This window comes from Onychostoma macrolepis, chromosome 10 (assembly GCF_012432095.1).
Source record: "Onychostoma macrolepis isolate SWU-2019 chromosome 10, ASM1243209v1, whole genome shotgun sequence".
Lineage (NCBI taxonomy): Eukaryota > Metazoa > Chordata > Actinopteri > Cypriniformes > Cyprinidae > Onychostoma > Onychostoma macrolepis.
This window is the reverse complement of record NC_081164.1, coordinates 24,125,031-24,141,925: the sequence shown is the minus strand read 5'-3', so window position 1 is coordinate 24,141,925 and position 16,895 is coordinate 24,125,031. Positions and strand designations below refer to the sequence as shown.

At 35.7% G+C, this 16,895-nt stretch overlaps 3 protein-coding genes across 3 annotated transcripts; 2 read left to right on the top strand and 1 right to left on the bottom strand.

Annotated features, from left to right (window-relative positions):
- Positions 1-12: 12 nt before the first annotated feature.
- Positions 13-4,220, top strand: vps37bb (VPS37B subunit of ESCRT-I b). The gene is made up of 4 exons (XM_058788656.1): positions 13-605; positions 1,832-2,003; positions 3,668-3,738; positions 3,819-4,220. The coding sequence occupies exons 1-4, from the start codon at positions 492-494 to the stop codon at positions 4,218-4,220; spliced, it is 759 nt and encodes a 252-aa protein (XP_058644639.1). The 5' UTR covers positions 13-491.
- Positions 4,221-5,563: 1,343 nt separating this feature from the next.
- tuba7l (tubulin, alpha 7 like) lies at positions 5,564-8,950 on the bottom strand. The gene is given in 7 exon segments (XM_058788655.1): positions 5,564-5,625; positions 5,627-5,886; positions 6,076-6,603; positions 7,195-7,347; positions 7,513-7,661; positions 8,396-8,618; positions 8,812-8,950. Coding segments are annotated over 7 exon segments (1,368 nt in total). The 5' UTR covers positions 8,815-8,950; the 3' UTR covers positions 5,564-5,573.
- A 433-nt stretch (positions 8,951-9,383) lies between these two features.
- sec14l7 (SEC14-like lipid binding 7) lies at positions 9,384-16,427 on the top strand. Its single transcript, XM_058789368.1, has 12 exons — positions 9,384-9,533; positions 10,148-10,223; positions 11,184-11,227; positions 11,922-11,984; positions 12,076-12,264; positions 12,564-12,659; positions 13,686-13,746; positions 13,824-13,907; positions 14,008-14,114; positions 14,945-15,084; positions 15,225-15,394; positions 15,746-16,427. Exons 1-12 carry the CDS (start codon positions 9,435-9,437, stop codon positions 15,847-15,849), a joined length of 1,233 nt encoding a protein of 410 aa, XP_058645351.1. The 5' UTR covers positions 9,384-9,434; the 3' UTR covers positions 15,850-16,427.
- The last annotated feature ends 468 nt before the right edge of the window (positions 16,428-16,895 follow it).

The following is a 16,895-nucleotide window of genomic DNA, read 5'->3' as shown; positions in this document are numbered from 1 at the left end:
GCCACCCTTGACATCAAAAGGGAATTTAATACAAAGACAGAAATATTTTGAGATGGTGATCTCATATTTATTTATTGTTAACTACAGTATTTGTGGCGGAAACTGTAGTTACAGTGATGAATTAATAATAAGAAAACGACATGATTTTCTATTGAAATGCTGCAAATAAATGCTAAATAGGCTTTTAAATAAACCACCAGAGATGATACGCTAAAACTGTCGTGATTTTAATTGAAAACTAAATAATGTATAACAATATATATTAGTACATATACTGTAAAGATATTAATCCAATTCTATGTTTATATAAAAACCGTGTTTCCTAAATCCTTCTCCATGAATGGCCTCTTGACGTCGCTCACACGTCCACGCACGTGACGTCACGTCCATTCACGCGCAGATTTGACGGGAATTACTCGACTTCCGGTCGAGGAGCAACACAAGAGACTTCCCTGCGGCAGCGGAGCGGAGAGAGACACAATAACAAAGCCATGGGAGAAATGTCCGGCTTCGAGAACAGACTGCAGTCGTACTCTTCCACACAGCTGCACGAACTGCTGGAGGACGATGACAAGCTCCGGAGAATGGTCAGGGAGATGGACGAGGTGGGTTTAATCCCGGGATATGATTGAGTTTCTGCGGACAGAGAGTGTAGATCAGTGACAGCTCCTTTCGTGTTTTGCGTTGTTTTGTTGCATTCTGGGACAGAGATCTTTCACCTTTGACTACAGCCGTGTTGATTTGTTGGGAAGCTTTGTTGACTGAAGGAGTGGTTGGACGGAGAGAACGAAAGTGTCAGACTGAAGAATGAAGGCAACTGACCTTATGAAATAAAGACAAAAACATGAGTGTTGTATGAAGACTGGTTAGTGTGAACGGTCTGATGCTGTCAACCAAACATGCAATGCTGATAAAACCTTCATTTGATTGATTATTAGAGTTGTACCTTTCCCCACCCAGAGTCTAAAAATGTCAAAAAGTGTAAAAGGTTTTAATATACTAAATGAATAGATTTTTAAGCTATGTTAATATTTTTGGTCAGAATAGCCTCTCTATATAAGTGCATATAATTAACTTGGGTTTTTAATTTATTGATCTAATTTATTTATTAAGCCATGTTACATTTTATTAAATTGTTTTACATTATTGTATTTGATATGCTTTTTTATGTTCTTATTATATATATGTGACCCTGGACCACAAAACCAGTCTTAAGTGTCAATTTTTCGAAATTGAGATTTATACATCATCTGAAAGGTATGGTTTGTTAGGATCGGACAATATTTGGCTGAGATACAACTATTTGAAAATCTGGAATCTGAGGGTGCAAAAAAATCTAAATATTGAGAAAATCGCCTTTAAATTTGTCCAAATGAATTCTTAGCAATGCATATTACTAATCAAAAACGACGCTTTAATATATTTACAGTAGTAAATTTACAAAATATCTTCATGGAACATGATCCTTTACTTAATATCCAAATGATTTTTGGCATAAAAGAAAAATGGATCATTTTGACCCATACAGTGTATTTTTGGCTATTGCTACAAATATACCCCAGCGACTTAAGACTGGTTTTGTGGTCCAGGGTCACATATAAAATCCATGTACTTTCTTGAGCAGTTCATTTTATTAAATTATATTAAGTTTTATTAAAATACATTTTAAATTTTTAGACATTTTAAATTATTTTTAAGTACTTTTAGATGGTATAATTTTAGTTTTTTCCTTATTTCATTGTGCATGAGCTGTGTGAATAATCTTGCTTTGCATTGCCGAGTAGTTGAAAAGATCCTTGAAGTATGTTTTGTGACTCTGTTGCTGTGACAGATGCAGGACATACAGCAGAATAAAGAGCTGACGATCGCCAGTAACCGCAGTCTGGCGGAGCAGAACCTGAGCCTGCAGCCTGAAATGGACCATCAGAAGATCCAGCTGACCAAACGCTACTGCTGTTTACAAGATCTGCACGAGTCCTACCAGCTCCGCAGGTCCACGCTAGGTCAGATATGAACTTGCCTCACTCACACTCTCAAACCATTTCACCAGTGTTTGTTGGGTTTTCAAATGAGAAATCGATAGATCAAGTGGTGTCTGGGATTTGCCTTAGTTTTTCTATTGTTTTCATACTTGCTGAAGCTAATGACTGAAAAGTAGTTTGACCAATAGCATGCAGGCATTGTACATAATCAACCAATCGTGGCATGCGAGAAGGTGGGATCTACAGAGAAAGTCAAAGCAATGCAAATACATGTGTATAAAAGGTATGAGGACTGTAAAGAAAACATCAACATGAAAACAAAACCAAAACCCGGGCATTTTAGGCAGATTAGAAATCTCAGCCAGGACATGTCCCGGAAAAAAAAATCACTTATTTAAACACATTGAGCAAAAGTGATGAAGTTAGTGAAGAGAAAACATCCTGCAGCATTTGACGTTCAGACATTTTTTAAGCATGACCTGAGTATCCAAATACTTTGCACAATTTAAATGTATGTAGACGGGACAACAAAAGAGCACATCTTTCTTTTCTCCATACCTTTTTTGTCTTCCTCCTTTGGTGTAAAACAATAAAGTATCCTGGTGAACCTGTTTGGTCACATAATGCTTCCTCTTTATATCAGTTGCAGCTGATACTGATCATCCCTGGTCAAATCTGCACACAAATATCAGTGTTAAAGGGCTTGTGCTCTATATTTATCCAATTTTCTCCATGATTTATTTTAAGAAATCTTTTATCTTGTGTTATCAGCGTAATGATTTGGCAGAGCAGACATTTTGAAAGTGAGTTTATCAGGGTCAGTAGGACACAGCAGACAGCTTAGAATTACACTGATACAAAGACTGCTTGAATAATTTCCCAAAGAAACTCTACACTGATGTAAAGTTATTCACACTATGAAAAACGCTCCCTCTATTATTAGACAGTGCTCTTTATGGGTTTGTTTGGTTACTATCCAGTACAGTGTTTCTATAAAAGCAATGCAATATGCTCATAGCACTATCTCATTTTTTAAAGGAATAATTTGCCCAAAAATGTACATTTGCTAAAGATTTATTTGCAATCAGACAATCCAAGATTTAGCTAAGTTTATTTCATCATGGGAAAAGATTTGGAGAAATCAACATTACACCACTTGCTCACCAATGAATGGGTGCCGTCAGAATGAGAGTCCAAACAGCTGATAACATCACAATAATCCACACCACTCCAGTCCATCAATTTATGTCTTGTGAAACAAAAAGCTGTGCATTTGTAATAAACAAATCCATTATAAAGTTCCATCATAAAGGCAATAACTGATTGACTGGAGTAGTGTGGATTTTTGTGATGTTTTTATCAGCTGTTTGGACTCTCATTCTGACGGCACCCATTCACTGCAGAGGATCTATTGGTGATGTAATGCTAAATTTGTCCAAATCTGTTCTGATGAAGAAACAATTTGATCTACATCTTCAATGGCCTGAGGGTGAGTACATTTCCAGCAAATTTTTGGGTGAACTGTTCCTTTAACGTATCCTCTTTGACCCATTAAACTGTCAAATTAGAAATTAATGTGTATTAATGTGTCTTTCTAACTGCTAATGTAGTACAACTGGATGACACTGATGAAATATTGAAGTTATTTTGTATGTAATCATGTTTTAAATTGGATCTCTTTTCAGGTAACAGTTCACTTGACACATTGTTGGCTCTTTTGCAAACCGAGGGAGCCAAGATCGAAGAAGAAACGGAGGTAACAACATTTTCCATATTTTCAGAAATCCATAACACTGATTTCTACACGATGTTAAGATTCTCCGACGTGTTTTGTAGAACATGGCCGATTCATTCTTGGACGGATCCTTGCCCCTGGACAGCTTTATTGATGACTACCAGAGCAAGAGGAAGCTGGCACATCTGAGGCGTGTGAAGATCGATAAGCTACAGGAGATGGTGCTGAAGGGTGTTCAACTTCCTCAGGGTTCCTCTACTGATCCTTCACAACCTCAGGAGACCCATAACTCCACCGCACCTTTCCAAAGGCTAGCTAATGGTTCTCCAGCTCACGCAAGACCAGCACCAACATCTCAACCATCAGCAATGCCTTACAACCCTCAGAGCATCGGTGCTCCTCTGCCAAACATGGTGCCATCATATTCATGTCCCTACCCACAAGCACTCCCTCAAGGGCCCAGCGCTGGTCTTCCCCCACGGGCAGGTTTTATAATGCAATGATGTTCTTCTGCCTGAACCTTTCCACTAGAATGTGAAGTGTAATTTTCCTCCCTTTTTCTTTAGATGCACTTTGATCGTAACAGGTTTGGGTTTCTGCAGGTCCACAAAGAATCTGTGCCCACAGAATTCAGATGTTTAGCAGATTTCGGCTCATTCTCTGTCACTTATATATGTATTGTATCTTGGTATGAATTTTTTTTCATATGTTCAATACAGAAAATGCAGAAAGGTCTACAGATTGCTTGTGAACCTGCCTGTTGGTTAACAACATATTAATTTCAGTTTGTTTGCATAACCTAAAATGCTGTAAGATGCATTAAGATTATGATTCAGAATCGAACGTATTAATCTGAAAAGTAATGTAAATGACTTCTAAACAATGGGGGTATTGCATTTATGTAAATAACCTAATTTAACTGAAAATGTTAAAATGGGTCCTTATGCACATGTAAGCCAACTTTACTGTGTACTTTTATATTTTGTGAGGAAACCTTCCTATTTTCACTGTAACGACAACAGTCAATATTGGCATTTTGGACTTCCGGTTTAAAAACTGACCAAAGATGCACTCCAACTGTTCCATGAGCGCTCCGTTAAGCGGTTTTGAATATAGTGGCTTTGTTGGACTTCATTTTGATTTCATTTAAACATGAAATGAAATGTGGCATTAACAGACCAGCCTGACAGTCCGTCTGCTGTAGAAAGACTTTCTTAGTGTTAATCAGACTTTGGTAAACAGTTTAATTATCCTAAACTGAATCAAACTATCCTTAAACAGCTACCATATTAAAAATAATATAAATATTATATTATTAAAATAATTAGAACACTGTTTACAACATTACAGATATGTAAAGTGATCTATTTTGGCACTGTCTTTGCAGAGAAGTGCAGGTACTTTGAAGTAAAAACTGTCATGCTGGGTTGTGACAATTCTTGTGCACGTTTTATATGAAGGTTGTTATTATGCAAGTCTGTAAAGTTAGAGAGTAAAGTCACTTACTGTATGCTGATGTAAGTACAGGTTAAAAGAAATCAAATGTGCCTTGCAACAGAACAAACAAAAAAGTGACGATTAATGAAGAAAGCATTTAATCACACCGTCGCTGTGCTTTGATAAATCTTCGAAGCCATCTACAACTTTCTGTTTCTGACGACAATTTATGGTGCAGAATCCTTCTGAACTGTTTTATCTGTAGTGTGGTAACCTGTAACACTCCTGATGTAAGGTACTGTACATTGTAGCTGTTTGATTAGTGGCTATCGGTGACTAGATTTTTTTTAATGCTGATTAATAAACGCCTAAAAGACTACCAAAAGTGAAATGTTGATATTTATTGCTATATTCAGAACTTAAAGAGTAATATCACATTTCTTCTTCTCCCTCTTCGCCTTCTCCTTCGGGAGTGTCGACTCCCACCTCTTCGTAATCTTTCTCAAGAGCAGCTAAATCTTCACGGGCCTCCGTAAACTCGCCCTCCTCCATACCTTCTCCGACGTACCAGTGCACGAAGGCTCTCTTCGCGTACATTAGATCAAACTTGTGATCCAGACGGGCCCAAGCCTCAGCGATGGCTGTGGTGTTGCTCAACATGCAGACTGCCCTTTGAACTTTGGCCAGATCGCCTCCTGGAACCACAGTCGGCGGCTGGTAGTTGATACCAACCTGAATATAGCAAAAACGAAAACATCTTTTCACACCTAACAACTCATGCAAATATTTACAAACATTACTATTGTATGCCATGTTACAGCATTGTCCCACTTGTAATAGTTTGCTATATATTGCTATGTTAATTTAGTTTTCTCCAGTGTACAATTCAATGTAGAACGCAAACAAAAGACACAGGCTGACCTTGAACCCTGTGGGACACCAGTCAACAAACTGAATTGTCCTCTTGGTCTTTATGCTTCCGATGGCGGCATTGACATCCTTTGGAACCACGTCTCCACGGTACAGCATACAGCAAGCCATGTACTTCCCGTGCCGAGGGTCGCACTTCACCATCTGATTGGCTGGCTGAAAGCAGGCGTTGGTGATTTCCATGACGGACAGCTGCTCGTGGTACGCCTTCTCGGCGGAGATCACCGGGGCGTAAGTGACCAGGGGGAAGTGGATGCGAGGGTACGGCACCAGGTTGGTTTGGAACTCTGTCAGATCGACGTTGAGAGCTCCGTCGAAGCGCAGGGAGGCGGTGATCGATGACACAATCTGGCCAATGAGGCGGTTGAGGTTGGTGTATGTGGGCCGCTCTATGTCCAGGTTGTTTCGGCAGATATCATAGATGGCCTCGTTGTCCACCATGAAAGCGCAGTCCGAGTGCTCGAGGGTGGTGTGTGTGGTCAGAATTGAATTGTAGGGCTCTACCACTGCGGTGGAAACCTGAAGAAAACAGTTTGAAGTACTTGTAATGTTTTTCATAATACACTAGACTGAAATTTTGTGGTTCTTGAATGTGTTCCAGGTGGTTTCCAAGACATTGCACATTTTATAATATTTTTCATTTAATACAATATTTAAGTGAAGCTTTGTACCATTCTGATGAAGTAAAAGTATTGAAGATTTCAAAACGCTAAATTTCTAAGTATAAAGTGACTAACAATACCAGAAAGGAACAAGTGATTTTTAAACATATTTATGTGTTAAAGACATGGAAATCTTTTTTAATTTTTTTAAAATATTTTTTCAACCTTGTAATTTTTAATCAAACTGTCATAGCACAATCTTCCGGTCTAACAACAGACTTCTCTCTGGTGATGTATTGCCAGTCTTTTCCAGTCATTTAATTTGCTTGAACTCCACCCCTTTCATTCACATCTGCTGATGGATTAAGCAAATTACCCACCCAACATTTTTCCCTTTTCGATGATCCACTTCTCTTAGATGTACATCACAACATTTAAGAAAAGATCTATCACTACTTCTGTTTCATCACGACTTTAAAGTGAAGGGAACTGAATAAAAATGTGGTACCTGAGGTGCAGGGTACACAGCAAACTCAAGCTTGGCTTTCTTGCCATGGTCAACGGACAGCCTCTCCATCAACAGTGAAGCAAAGCCCGAACCAGTTCCACCACCAAAGCTGTGGAAGATGAGGAATCCTTGTAGTCCAGTGCACTGGTCACACTAAATTAAAAAAAAATTAAAAAGATACAAACTATTGTTAACTATTAATCAAAAAACTGTTAATAAAAAACTATTCAATAAAAATCAAAATCAAAACTATTAATAAATCTATAAAAACATAATTGCAAGAAAACCTGCATATCTAAATAGAGGAAAATGTCTTACCAGTTTGCGAACACGATCAATTACAACGTCTACTATTTCTTTGCCAATGGTGTAATGGCCTCTGGCGTAATTGTTGGCAGCATCCTCCTTCCCAGTTATCAGCTGCTCTGGGTGAAACAGCTGTCTGTATGTTCCAGTTCGAACCTCATCTGAATGGGAAAAAAAACAGGAACTGACTGGATGGCACAGGGGTACAAAAATTAATTAAAACTATTAATAAATTTTTGTTAATTGAAATAAAGCTGGAATAAAATAATAGATAAAAAATGAATTAAACAAAAATTTGAAATGTTGCCTTAACTTGGAAAAAAATATTTATTTTTAAATTGAAACACAACTAAAACCGAGATAAAATAAATCAAACCTAAATAATAAAAATATTTAAAACATAAATAAATAAATTCAATTAAAAATAAACAAACAAAAGACAAATCAAAACATTTAAAAAAAAAAATACAATAGTATATAGGCCTATGTAATACCAATGACTATAGACTTTGGTAATACTAAAATAACACTAGTGACGGCGAAAATGTTTCTATTTGACAGATTTTTGGACAGGAAGTGTTGGAAAAAAATGAACGTTTTTCAGAGGCCTAGCAAGAGAATGGTTAATACAATGGAGTAATTTGCACAACAAAATCGTTCAAAGAGACCCAAAACATGTATTAATAAAGTAAATGGTCAATTAATCATACAAAACAATCTCTATGGTAACCACATTTCTTTCAAAATACCATTACTTTTACTACAATAAACGTTGGTAACTTGATTTTAGTAATTACACATACAGAAAATACGATTCTTATACTATTTTAATTATGATTTACACTAACTGTACTATGGTATTTTGACTTGTAAATAAATGTAAATGCATTCTGACCAACGACTGTGGGTTCGAGGTCCACGAACACCGCTCTGGGTACGTGTTTCCCGGCGCCGGTCTCGCTGAAGAAGGTGTTGAAGGACTGATCTCCGCCGGAAGTGGTCTGGTCGGTGGGCATGTGCCCATCCGGTTGTATGCCGTGCTCCAGACAGTACAGCTCCCAGCACGCGTTACCGATCTGCACTCCCGCCTGACCCACATGAATGGAGATACACTCGCGCTACAGAAAAACGTTATATCACATTAATGACATTTCACAATGTCTTATTTTTGCCTGCTCCTTTAATTTGTTCATTAATCACCATAATATTTGTAATATTAAGCTTATACATCTGAAAAAAAAACAACGACCGTTGGTCGGCTAACCGCTCTTCTGTTAGTTCAACTTTTTCAGATACTGACAAATTGCTTACCATTTTATAGGAATATTTTAAAGGTGATTAATGTAAATGCGATGTTGATATGAAAGCCTTGGTGATTAGGCTGTAAATTACTTAAATTTTACTTTATATGTTCTCCTAACATAGCTGCGTAGAAACCTTAACGTCTACCGATATTGATTTTTGAAAGTAATTCGAAGTCTTTTATATGTTAGTGAAATCTGACCCCGCCCACCTTTTCGGTTATTGGCTTATTTCTGAAACTAATTATAATATAAATGTAAATCACTTGTTGGAGCATTATTATTGGTCCACATATTAAATATTTCAATATAATCCTAATATAATGGAAATTTAAATTATGATAAATCGAAATCGAATTATTTTGCTGATGTGTTCACCAGTACTGCCAAATTGTAGATATATGCTTATAAATAAAATGTGCAAAAAAAAAAAAAAGTAAGTTAATCGTCTGTAGGGGATATTTCACATGTAACCAACTGTTGTAGTGCGTGACTGCAGAACAATATCAAGGATTTGTTGTCATGCATCGTTTCAGAATGACGCTGTATTTTTCATTCATTCCCTTAGCTACGCGTGCCTCGTCTTTACATCAGCGCGCGCGTCTCTCGTGACCGGGTATAAATATCAGGTGCATGAGCGCGAGAACTCAATGCAGAGGTGTGTTTGATGCAGCCAACATGAGCGGACGAGTGGGAGACCTCAGTCCCAAACAAACTGAGGCTTTAGCACAGGCAAGTAAATGCAAAAAAAATATTTTTTATTCCTGAATTTCAGGATATTTTGATATATTTTGAGACTCATAACATACATATCCGTTTTAATATAAACGACCGTTCAAAGGTTTGGGGTCAGCAAGTTTATTTATTAATTTATTTATTTATAGAAATTAATATTTTTTTTATTCAGCAAGGATGTAATCAAATGATCAAAAGTGACAGTAAAGGTATTTATAAAATTACATAAAATTTCTATTTCAAATAAATGCTGTTGTTTTGAATGTTCTGATCATTAAAGAATCAACTAAATATTATGGCAAGCACAACTAATAATAATAAATGTTACTTGAGCAGCAAAATAGCATATTAGAATGATTTCTGAAGGATCATGTGACACTTAAGACTGAGTAATGGTGCTGAAAGTTAAATTATAGTAATATTTCACAACATCACTGTTTTTACTGTATGTTTGTACTGTAACTTTAAGACTTTTTTTTTTTAAACATAAAGACCCCATACTTTGAAGGGTGGTATATCCTTATATTAAAATGTGATATAGCATACAAAACTAATCTTCAGAGTTCACCATATTCCTGTCAAAGATTTGTTTGTATAATTTGTTTGATTAGTTTCGGGAGAAAATAGCAGATGTGTTGGATCAACTGCCCAATCAAACTGACCATTATCTGCTCCGGTGGCTCAGAGGTGAGAATGGATTTTAAAGTGTAATAATACAAACATCGGAGTAACGGGAAACAACATGGTTCTCATAAACTGTCCTTATCTGGGAATTCGATTTTTGTTATTTATGTATGAATGTAGTGGAAGCCTGCTAAAGTCCTTGCCATTAAATTATCTCTGACTCTGACTGAATGGTCATGCTCTATGGGTGACCTTTTGACCCCATGAACCTGTGTGTTGATTAACAGACTGCCAAATCTACAGTAATCTTCAGCAAACACTTGCGATTATATGGAGGACAATATATGCAAGTACTCTTCCATGAAACAAAAAAAGTTATTTCTGAGATGTATTTAGTTTTTGCATGTCCGATTGCTTCATCTTAACCAGTTTTATCTAGAAATCAATATTGTATGTTGAGGCAGAACATCCCAAAACCATCTGTTGACTTTACTTTTTGAGGGAGAAGTTCAAGGTGACATACTTTTGAATGTATGCGTCAGTGTTTATCTCTCTTCACTTGTGATTTTTGACCGTTCCAGAATTATTTACTCTCACCACTTGCACTACATTATTGTATAATATCCTAAAGTCCTCGTCTGCATTTAGCCTTTAATTGTGATTCATCTGGGAAAGAGCATGGAAATCTGGCATTTGTTTTACATATTTTTCCCATTTTGCATTTAAATAAAGAATCAAGACTGTGTATAGTAATGCAGTTTACTTTAAAAATTATTTTTAAAAGTTGTAAATAAAACAAAAATTATAGGAGTGTATTTTACAAAAATTTCAGTCGTTCTAAATTGCATATTTATTTCAATGTGTTGTTACTTGCCATTTCTTTGTAATTATTTGTGACATTTTCTAGTCATTTCTGAATGAAAATCATTTCAAAGTAATTTCTACAAGTAACAAAGTTTCTAATTGTTTTAGTATAGATTATTTAAAAGACATTTTAAGTTTGCTTTTATATCTTGTTTGCAGCTAGAAGCTTCAATGTCCCAAAATCTGAAGCAATGATTAGAAAGGTAATATCACAGCTTAAATGAATTTACAAGCACTTTAAACACCTGAGGCTATATTACAGAAACATCCTAACTCAAAATCCTATCATATGTGTGACCCTGGACCACATAACCAGTCATAAATGTAAATTTTCAAAATTGAGATTTATACATCATCTGAAATCTGACAAAATAAGCTTTCCATCAATGTATGGTTTGTTAGGATCGGACAATATTTGGCTGAGATACAACTATCTGAAAATCTGGAATCTGAGGGTGCAAAAAAATCTAAATATTGAGAAAATCACCTTTAAAGTTGTCCAAATGAAGTTCTTAGCAATGCATATTATTAATCAAAAATTAAGTTTTGATATATTTATGGTAAGAAATTCAGTAAATATCTTCATGGAACATGATCTTTACTTTGATTTTTGGCATAAAATAAAAACGGATAATTTTGACCCATACAATGTATTTTTGGCTATTGCTACAAATATACCCCAGCGACTTAAGACTGGTTTTGTGCTCCAGGGTCACATTTGTTCAGTAACCATGATAATTTCACTTAGGAAATATATAGATTTTTTTACAATATAAAATAGGACATTTCTGTAATCCAGCCACTTTGAATAATGCATGTAAGAAACCAAATTAAACCAGAATTCCGTAAAGTTTTTTTCTCATTTGCCTGACATATGTCAATATGTTTGTACTCCAGCATCTGGAGTTTCGCAAACATATGAAAGTAAACACCATCATTGATGACTGGAAGCCACCTGAGGTATATCAGGACAGTTCAACTAAAATATTTATCATGATCTCAAAATGAAAATTGCCTTGCTAACAAACTTAAGTTGTTTTTCTCCATCCAGGTCATTGAGCGCTATGTGGCAGGGGGATTGTGTGGCTATGATCGTGAGGGAAGTCCCGTCTGGTACGATATCATAGGACCTCTTGATCCAAAGGGCCTTTTACTGTCGGCTAGCAAACAAGACTGCCTGAGGACCAAAGTCAGAGACGCTGAACTTCTACGACAAGAGTGTGAGAAGCAGTCTAAAAAGGTACAGTCTGTCAAATAAAGACCAAATTAATATGAATATTTTATTCACTTTATTTTCTGCACTTTAAAAAAATAAAGGTTCTCTATTGGCATCTGTGGATCCATCAAGAAGCTTTAACATCCATGGGGCCTTTCCATTGCACTTTTATGGCATCGCTGCAAAAAGCCCCTTTTGGAACTTTTATTTTTTAAATTGTAATGAGTGTCATTTTATTATTTGAACATTCAAATCTGCTTCCCATCTGCAGTTATCAGGATTATGTCTGTGTTTTTTTGTTTTTGGGTGATCATTTTCATCAGCTTGGCAAATATATTGAATCAATCACCATCATTTATGACTGTGAGGGGCTTGGCATGAAACATCTTTGGAAGCCTGCCGTTGAGCTGTATGGTGAGGTAGGAACATGATGCTTTTAGTACAGCTTAGTCCTTTTGAAGTCCAATAATAATAAGATACAGACTTTTAATGTTACTATGTATAATTGTTTGTATTTTACTGTGACCTAGCCACAGAGCTTTGGTGTGTGAGCTTAAATCTTTTTAAAATAAATAGTTCACCCAAAAATGAGAATTTTACTCCCCCTCAGGCCATCCATGATGGACATGAATTTGTTTATTCATTGTAACAGATTTAGAGAAATGTAGCATTACAGCACTTGTTCACCAATGGATGCTCTGCAGTGAATGGGTGCCGTCAGAATGAGAGTCCAAACATCTGATAAAAACATCACAGTAATCCACAAGACTTCAGCTCATCAAGTAACATCTTGTGAAGTGAAAAGCTGCATGTTCACTTTCTGTTATTTATTTTACTGACTAAATTACAAGTCCATAATATATAATGTTGCTGTCTTCAGTGAAAATGTCATCTCATCTGAATCAGGAGAGAAATATGCACAGATCAAGCACCGTTTATAAGCCAAAACAGTTCAACAAATATGTGGGTGTATTTTGATGTGAGAGGACAACAGGGAGGACTTTTTCACTGTAGGAAGTGTTATTATGAATTATGGACTCGTATTTTGGCCAAAAGTGATGGTTTACAGTTTAAAAACGCCTTAATGATGGATTTGTTTCTTACAAACGTGCAGCTTTTCACTTCACAAGATGTTAACTGATGGACTGGAGTGGTGTGGATTATTGTGATGTTTTTATCAGCTGTTTGGACTCTCATTCTGACGGCACCCATTCACTGCAGATGAGCAAGTGACGTAATGCTCAATTTCTCCAAAACTGTTCTGATGAAGAAACAACTCATCTACATCTTGGATGATTCAAGGGTGAGTAAACTGTCAGCAAGTTTTCATTTTGGGGTGAAATATTCCTTTAAACATTTGCAACACATGCCTTACAGTCTTTCTTCACATGTAAAATTAAATATGACGTTTAAAATTGTTATATTGTGGTATTTTCCCCCTACAGATTCTGACTATGTTTGAAGAGAACTATCCAGAGAACCTAAAAAAGGTGCTTTTAATCAAAGGTGAGTAATTGTTGCACCAGTCAAATTACATCAGGATAATATTGTTTGATAAAATGATAAAACTCTTCTTTCTACAGCCCCTAAACTCTTCCCTATTGCATACAACTTGGTCAAACACTTCTTGCGTGAGGAAACGAGGCAGAAGATTGCTGTGCTGGGTTGTAAGTTGTCTCATTAGTGCAAACATCACAGTACTGTTGACTTTGGTGTGTAACTCATCCTGCATGAATGACAATTTCTCTTGTGATCTCCACCTTCCAGCCAACTGGAAGGAGGTCTTGAGGAACTATGTGGATGCAGATCAGTTACCTGCGGTTTATGGGGGATCCATGACTGATCCTGATGGAAACCCTCTCTGCAAGACCATGGTGAGGTTTGCTAGTGAACAGAAGAATAACATACCCTACCATTCAGGTTTGGGGTCAGTAAGATCACAGTTGAAGTGTATCATGGTTCCCACAAAAAAAAAAAAAAAATGTTTTCAACATTGATAATAAGAATTTTATCTTGAGCAGCAAATCAGAATATTGGAATGATTTCTGAAGGATTGTTTGACACTGAAGAGTGGCGTAATAATGCTGAAAATTCAGCTTTGATCACAGAAATAAATTACATTTTGAAATATTTTCAAATAAAAAACGGTTATTTAAATAGTAATAACATTTCACAATTTTTTTGTTTTTACTGTATTTCTGATCAAATAAAAGCAGCCTTGGTGAGTCTTCTTTCAAAAACATTCAAAAGTCTTAAACTGCAAAAAATGCTTTTTTTCTTAGTTTTTATTGTCTTGTTTTCAGCCAAAATATCTAGAAATTCTTAAATCAAGAAAGATTTTCTAGACAAGTAAAAAATTATTGTCTTTTTTTCAGAAAAAAAACAAGTCAAAATTAAGTGAGTTTTAGCTTGGAACAAGCAAAATAATCTTCCAATGGGGTAAGAAAAATAATCTTATTTCAAACAGAAGACAAGATTATTTTTCTTTTCTTGTTTTTTTTCTGAAAACAAGACAATTTTTTACTTGTCTAGAGAATCCTTCTTGATTTAAGAATTTCTAGATATTTTGGCTGAAAACAAGACAAAAAAAAATCTAAGTAAGAAAAGCATTTTTTGCAGTGTACTGACCCCAAACCTTTGAACAGTAGTCTATTCAAAATACCAATATTTAGTTGCTTTTACTCATCTGACGTCTTCCTCTCAGTTACGTTATGGTGGTGTAGTGCCGAAGTCGTACTATGTGCGGGACTCTATCAAAGTGAAGTATGACCAGTGCATCACCATTAGCCGTGGCTCCTCGTACCAGCTAGATTATGAGGTGCTCTTTCCGAACTGCGTACTACGGTAAGTACCATATGTTAAGTGCTAATTGTTATGCATAATTGTTTAGCAAAATAGCATGCAATATATTTCATATGCACGCTACTATTGCATCTTTCTTTTGTGGTTAAACTAGTAATACACTGTTTTTTTTCTTAATCTAGATGGCAGTTTGCGAGCGAGGGGTCTGATATCGGTTTTGGACTTTTCCTGAAGACGAAAGGGAATGAGACAAAGAAAGTGGAAGCCATGCAGGCAATACTGCCTACCGAACGTTACAATTCCCACCTAGTTCCAGAGGATGGATCCTACACCTGTGAGGAGCCAGGCATCTGTATGTTTGTTTTGAATTTGACATTTGAATTTTTTTTATGGAAGCTTGTTATTCCACCATGGAATAAAATCAAGAGGTAATTGTGTCTTTTTATCTTACAATTCAGACTTTTTTTTTCTCTAAATTCGGAGAATTGTGAAATATAAAGTCAGATTTATGAGATGAAAAAAAATAAATAAATCACAATTCTGGAAAAAAAAAAAAAAAAGAGAAGAAAAGTCTGAATTGTGAGATAAAAAGTTGCAATTACCTTTTTATGTTTTTATCCTGTAGGGGAAACAAGCTTCCATAGTTTGTGGTGCTAAATAATACATATTATTTATACTGATAACAATGTATTTTTCTCTGTAGATGTGGTCCAGTTTGACAACACTTACAGTGTGCTACATTCAAAGAAGATCAGCTTCATTGTGGATGTGCTTCTACCTGAAGGACATACAGGAAAACAGGCATAAAACTCGACTGGAATCAGACTTTGTCATATATCCATTAGCATTAGATAAGATTACACATGTCCTTACATCATGGACTTTGAGCACACTATGTTTAAACACGGGAAATCAAAACTACTAGATAAGTGTTTTTTTAATTTCAAAGTTTTTAGATAATTATTCTCTCTGTAAACACATTACTATAGGTAATTATGAAAAGCGATTGTACGCAAGCAGTTCCTAAACGATGTTGCATGACCCGTTTCCAGTATTTGAATTACAATTGTGTATGACAAATGGAAGCAGTGTAGACTGATGAGGACTGCAAACTATAAAATATTTAATCAGTAGATATTTTTCTTAATGTGGAAGAACTGTGAATATTGACTATTGAGAATATCTCTCAATGAATATGACATTGAATCATAGCAATTATAATGCAACTTACTCATGTCAACGCATGTAATGGGTAAATCCTTCAGTAATAGCAAGATTATATTAATCCTTGTAATATTTAGTTGTAGAAAACCACTTCTATAATTTTTTTAATGTGCACATAATTACGCACTACTCTGAGAATAAAATGCATTTAAGAAAACACACCATGTTGATGAGTTTGTTTATTTGTAACACTAGAGGACGCACTTGCATCACATTTTACAGATGGTCAAATAGACACAATGACATTGATTTTACACGCTTCCACAAACATGCATTACATTATGGCAGCTTATTGCAGTTGATTCAATTACTTTTCATTACTATTTAAAAATAATGCTATTATTTATTCTACTGCTTTTAATTTATACTGACAATAAAAAGTAGTTATGTAAAGTGCTATAGCAAAGGAATTGAGGTTGAAATGTGTTTTAACTGTCATCAAAATCCTGCCAGAAATGATTAAGATCTTATTCAAAATATTCATTCTTTCTTTTTTTTTACCATTTCATGTTGTGATGAAATTCACCACTGTGTGCTGAAGGGAAGGGGACAAGGCTCGTGCTATTACATAACAACACCACGCGCTACAACACTGTACCTCGAGCAAACACAAATAAATCAAGACGGCA

Coding starts and splice junctions, on each gene's coding strand:
- vps37bb (XM_058788656.1), top strand. CDS start 492: ATGGGAGAAATGTCCGGCTTCGAGAACAGACTGCAGTCGTACTCTTCC. Junction 606..1,831: donor TGGTCAGGGAGATGGACGAG/GTGGGTTTAATC, acceptor TTGCTGTGACAG/ATGCAGGACATACAGCAGAA. Junction 3,739..3,818: donor AGATCGAAGAAGAAACGGAG/GTAACAACATTT, acceptor CGTGTTTTGTAG/AACATGGCCGATTCATTCTT.
- sec14l7 (XM_058789368.1), top strand. CDS start 9,435: ATGAGCGCGAGAACTCAATGCAGAGGTGTGTTTGATGCAGCCAACATG. Junction 10,224..11,183: donor TCTGCTCCGGTGGCTCAGAG/GTGAGAATGGAT, acceptor TCTTGTTTGCAG/CTAGAAGCTTCAATGTCCCA. Junction 12,660..13,685: donor CCGTTGAGCTGTATGGTGAG/GTAGGAACATGA, acceptor TTCCCCCTACAG/ATTCTGACTATGTTTGAAGA.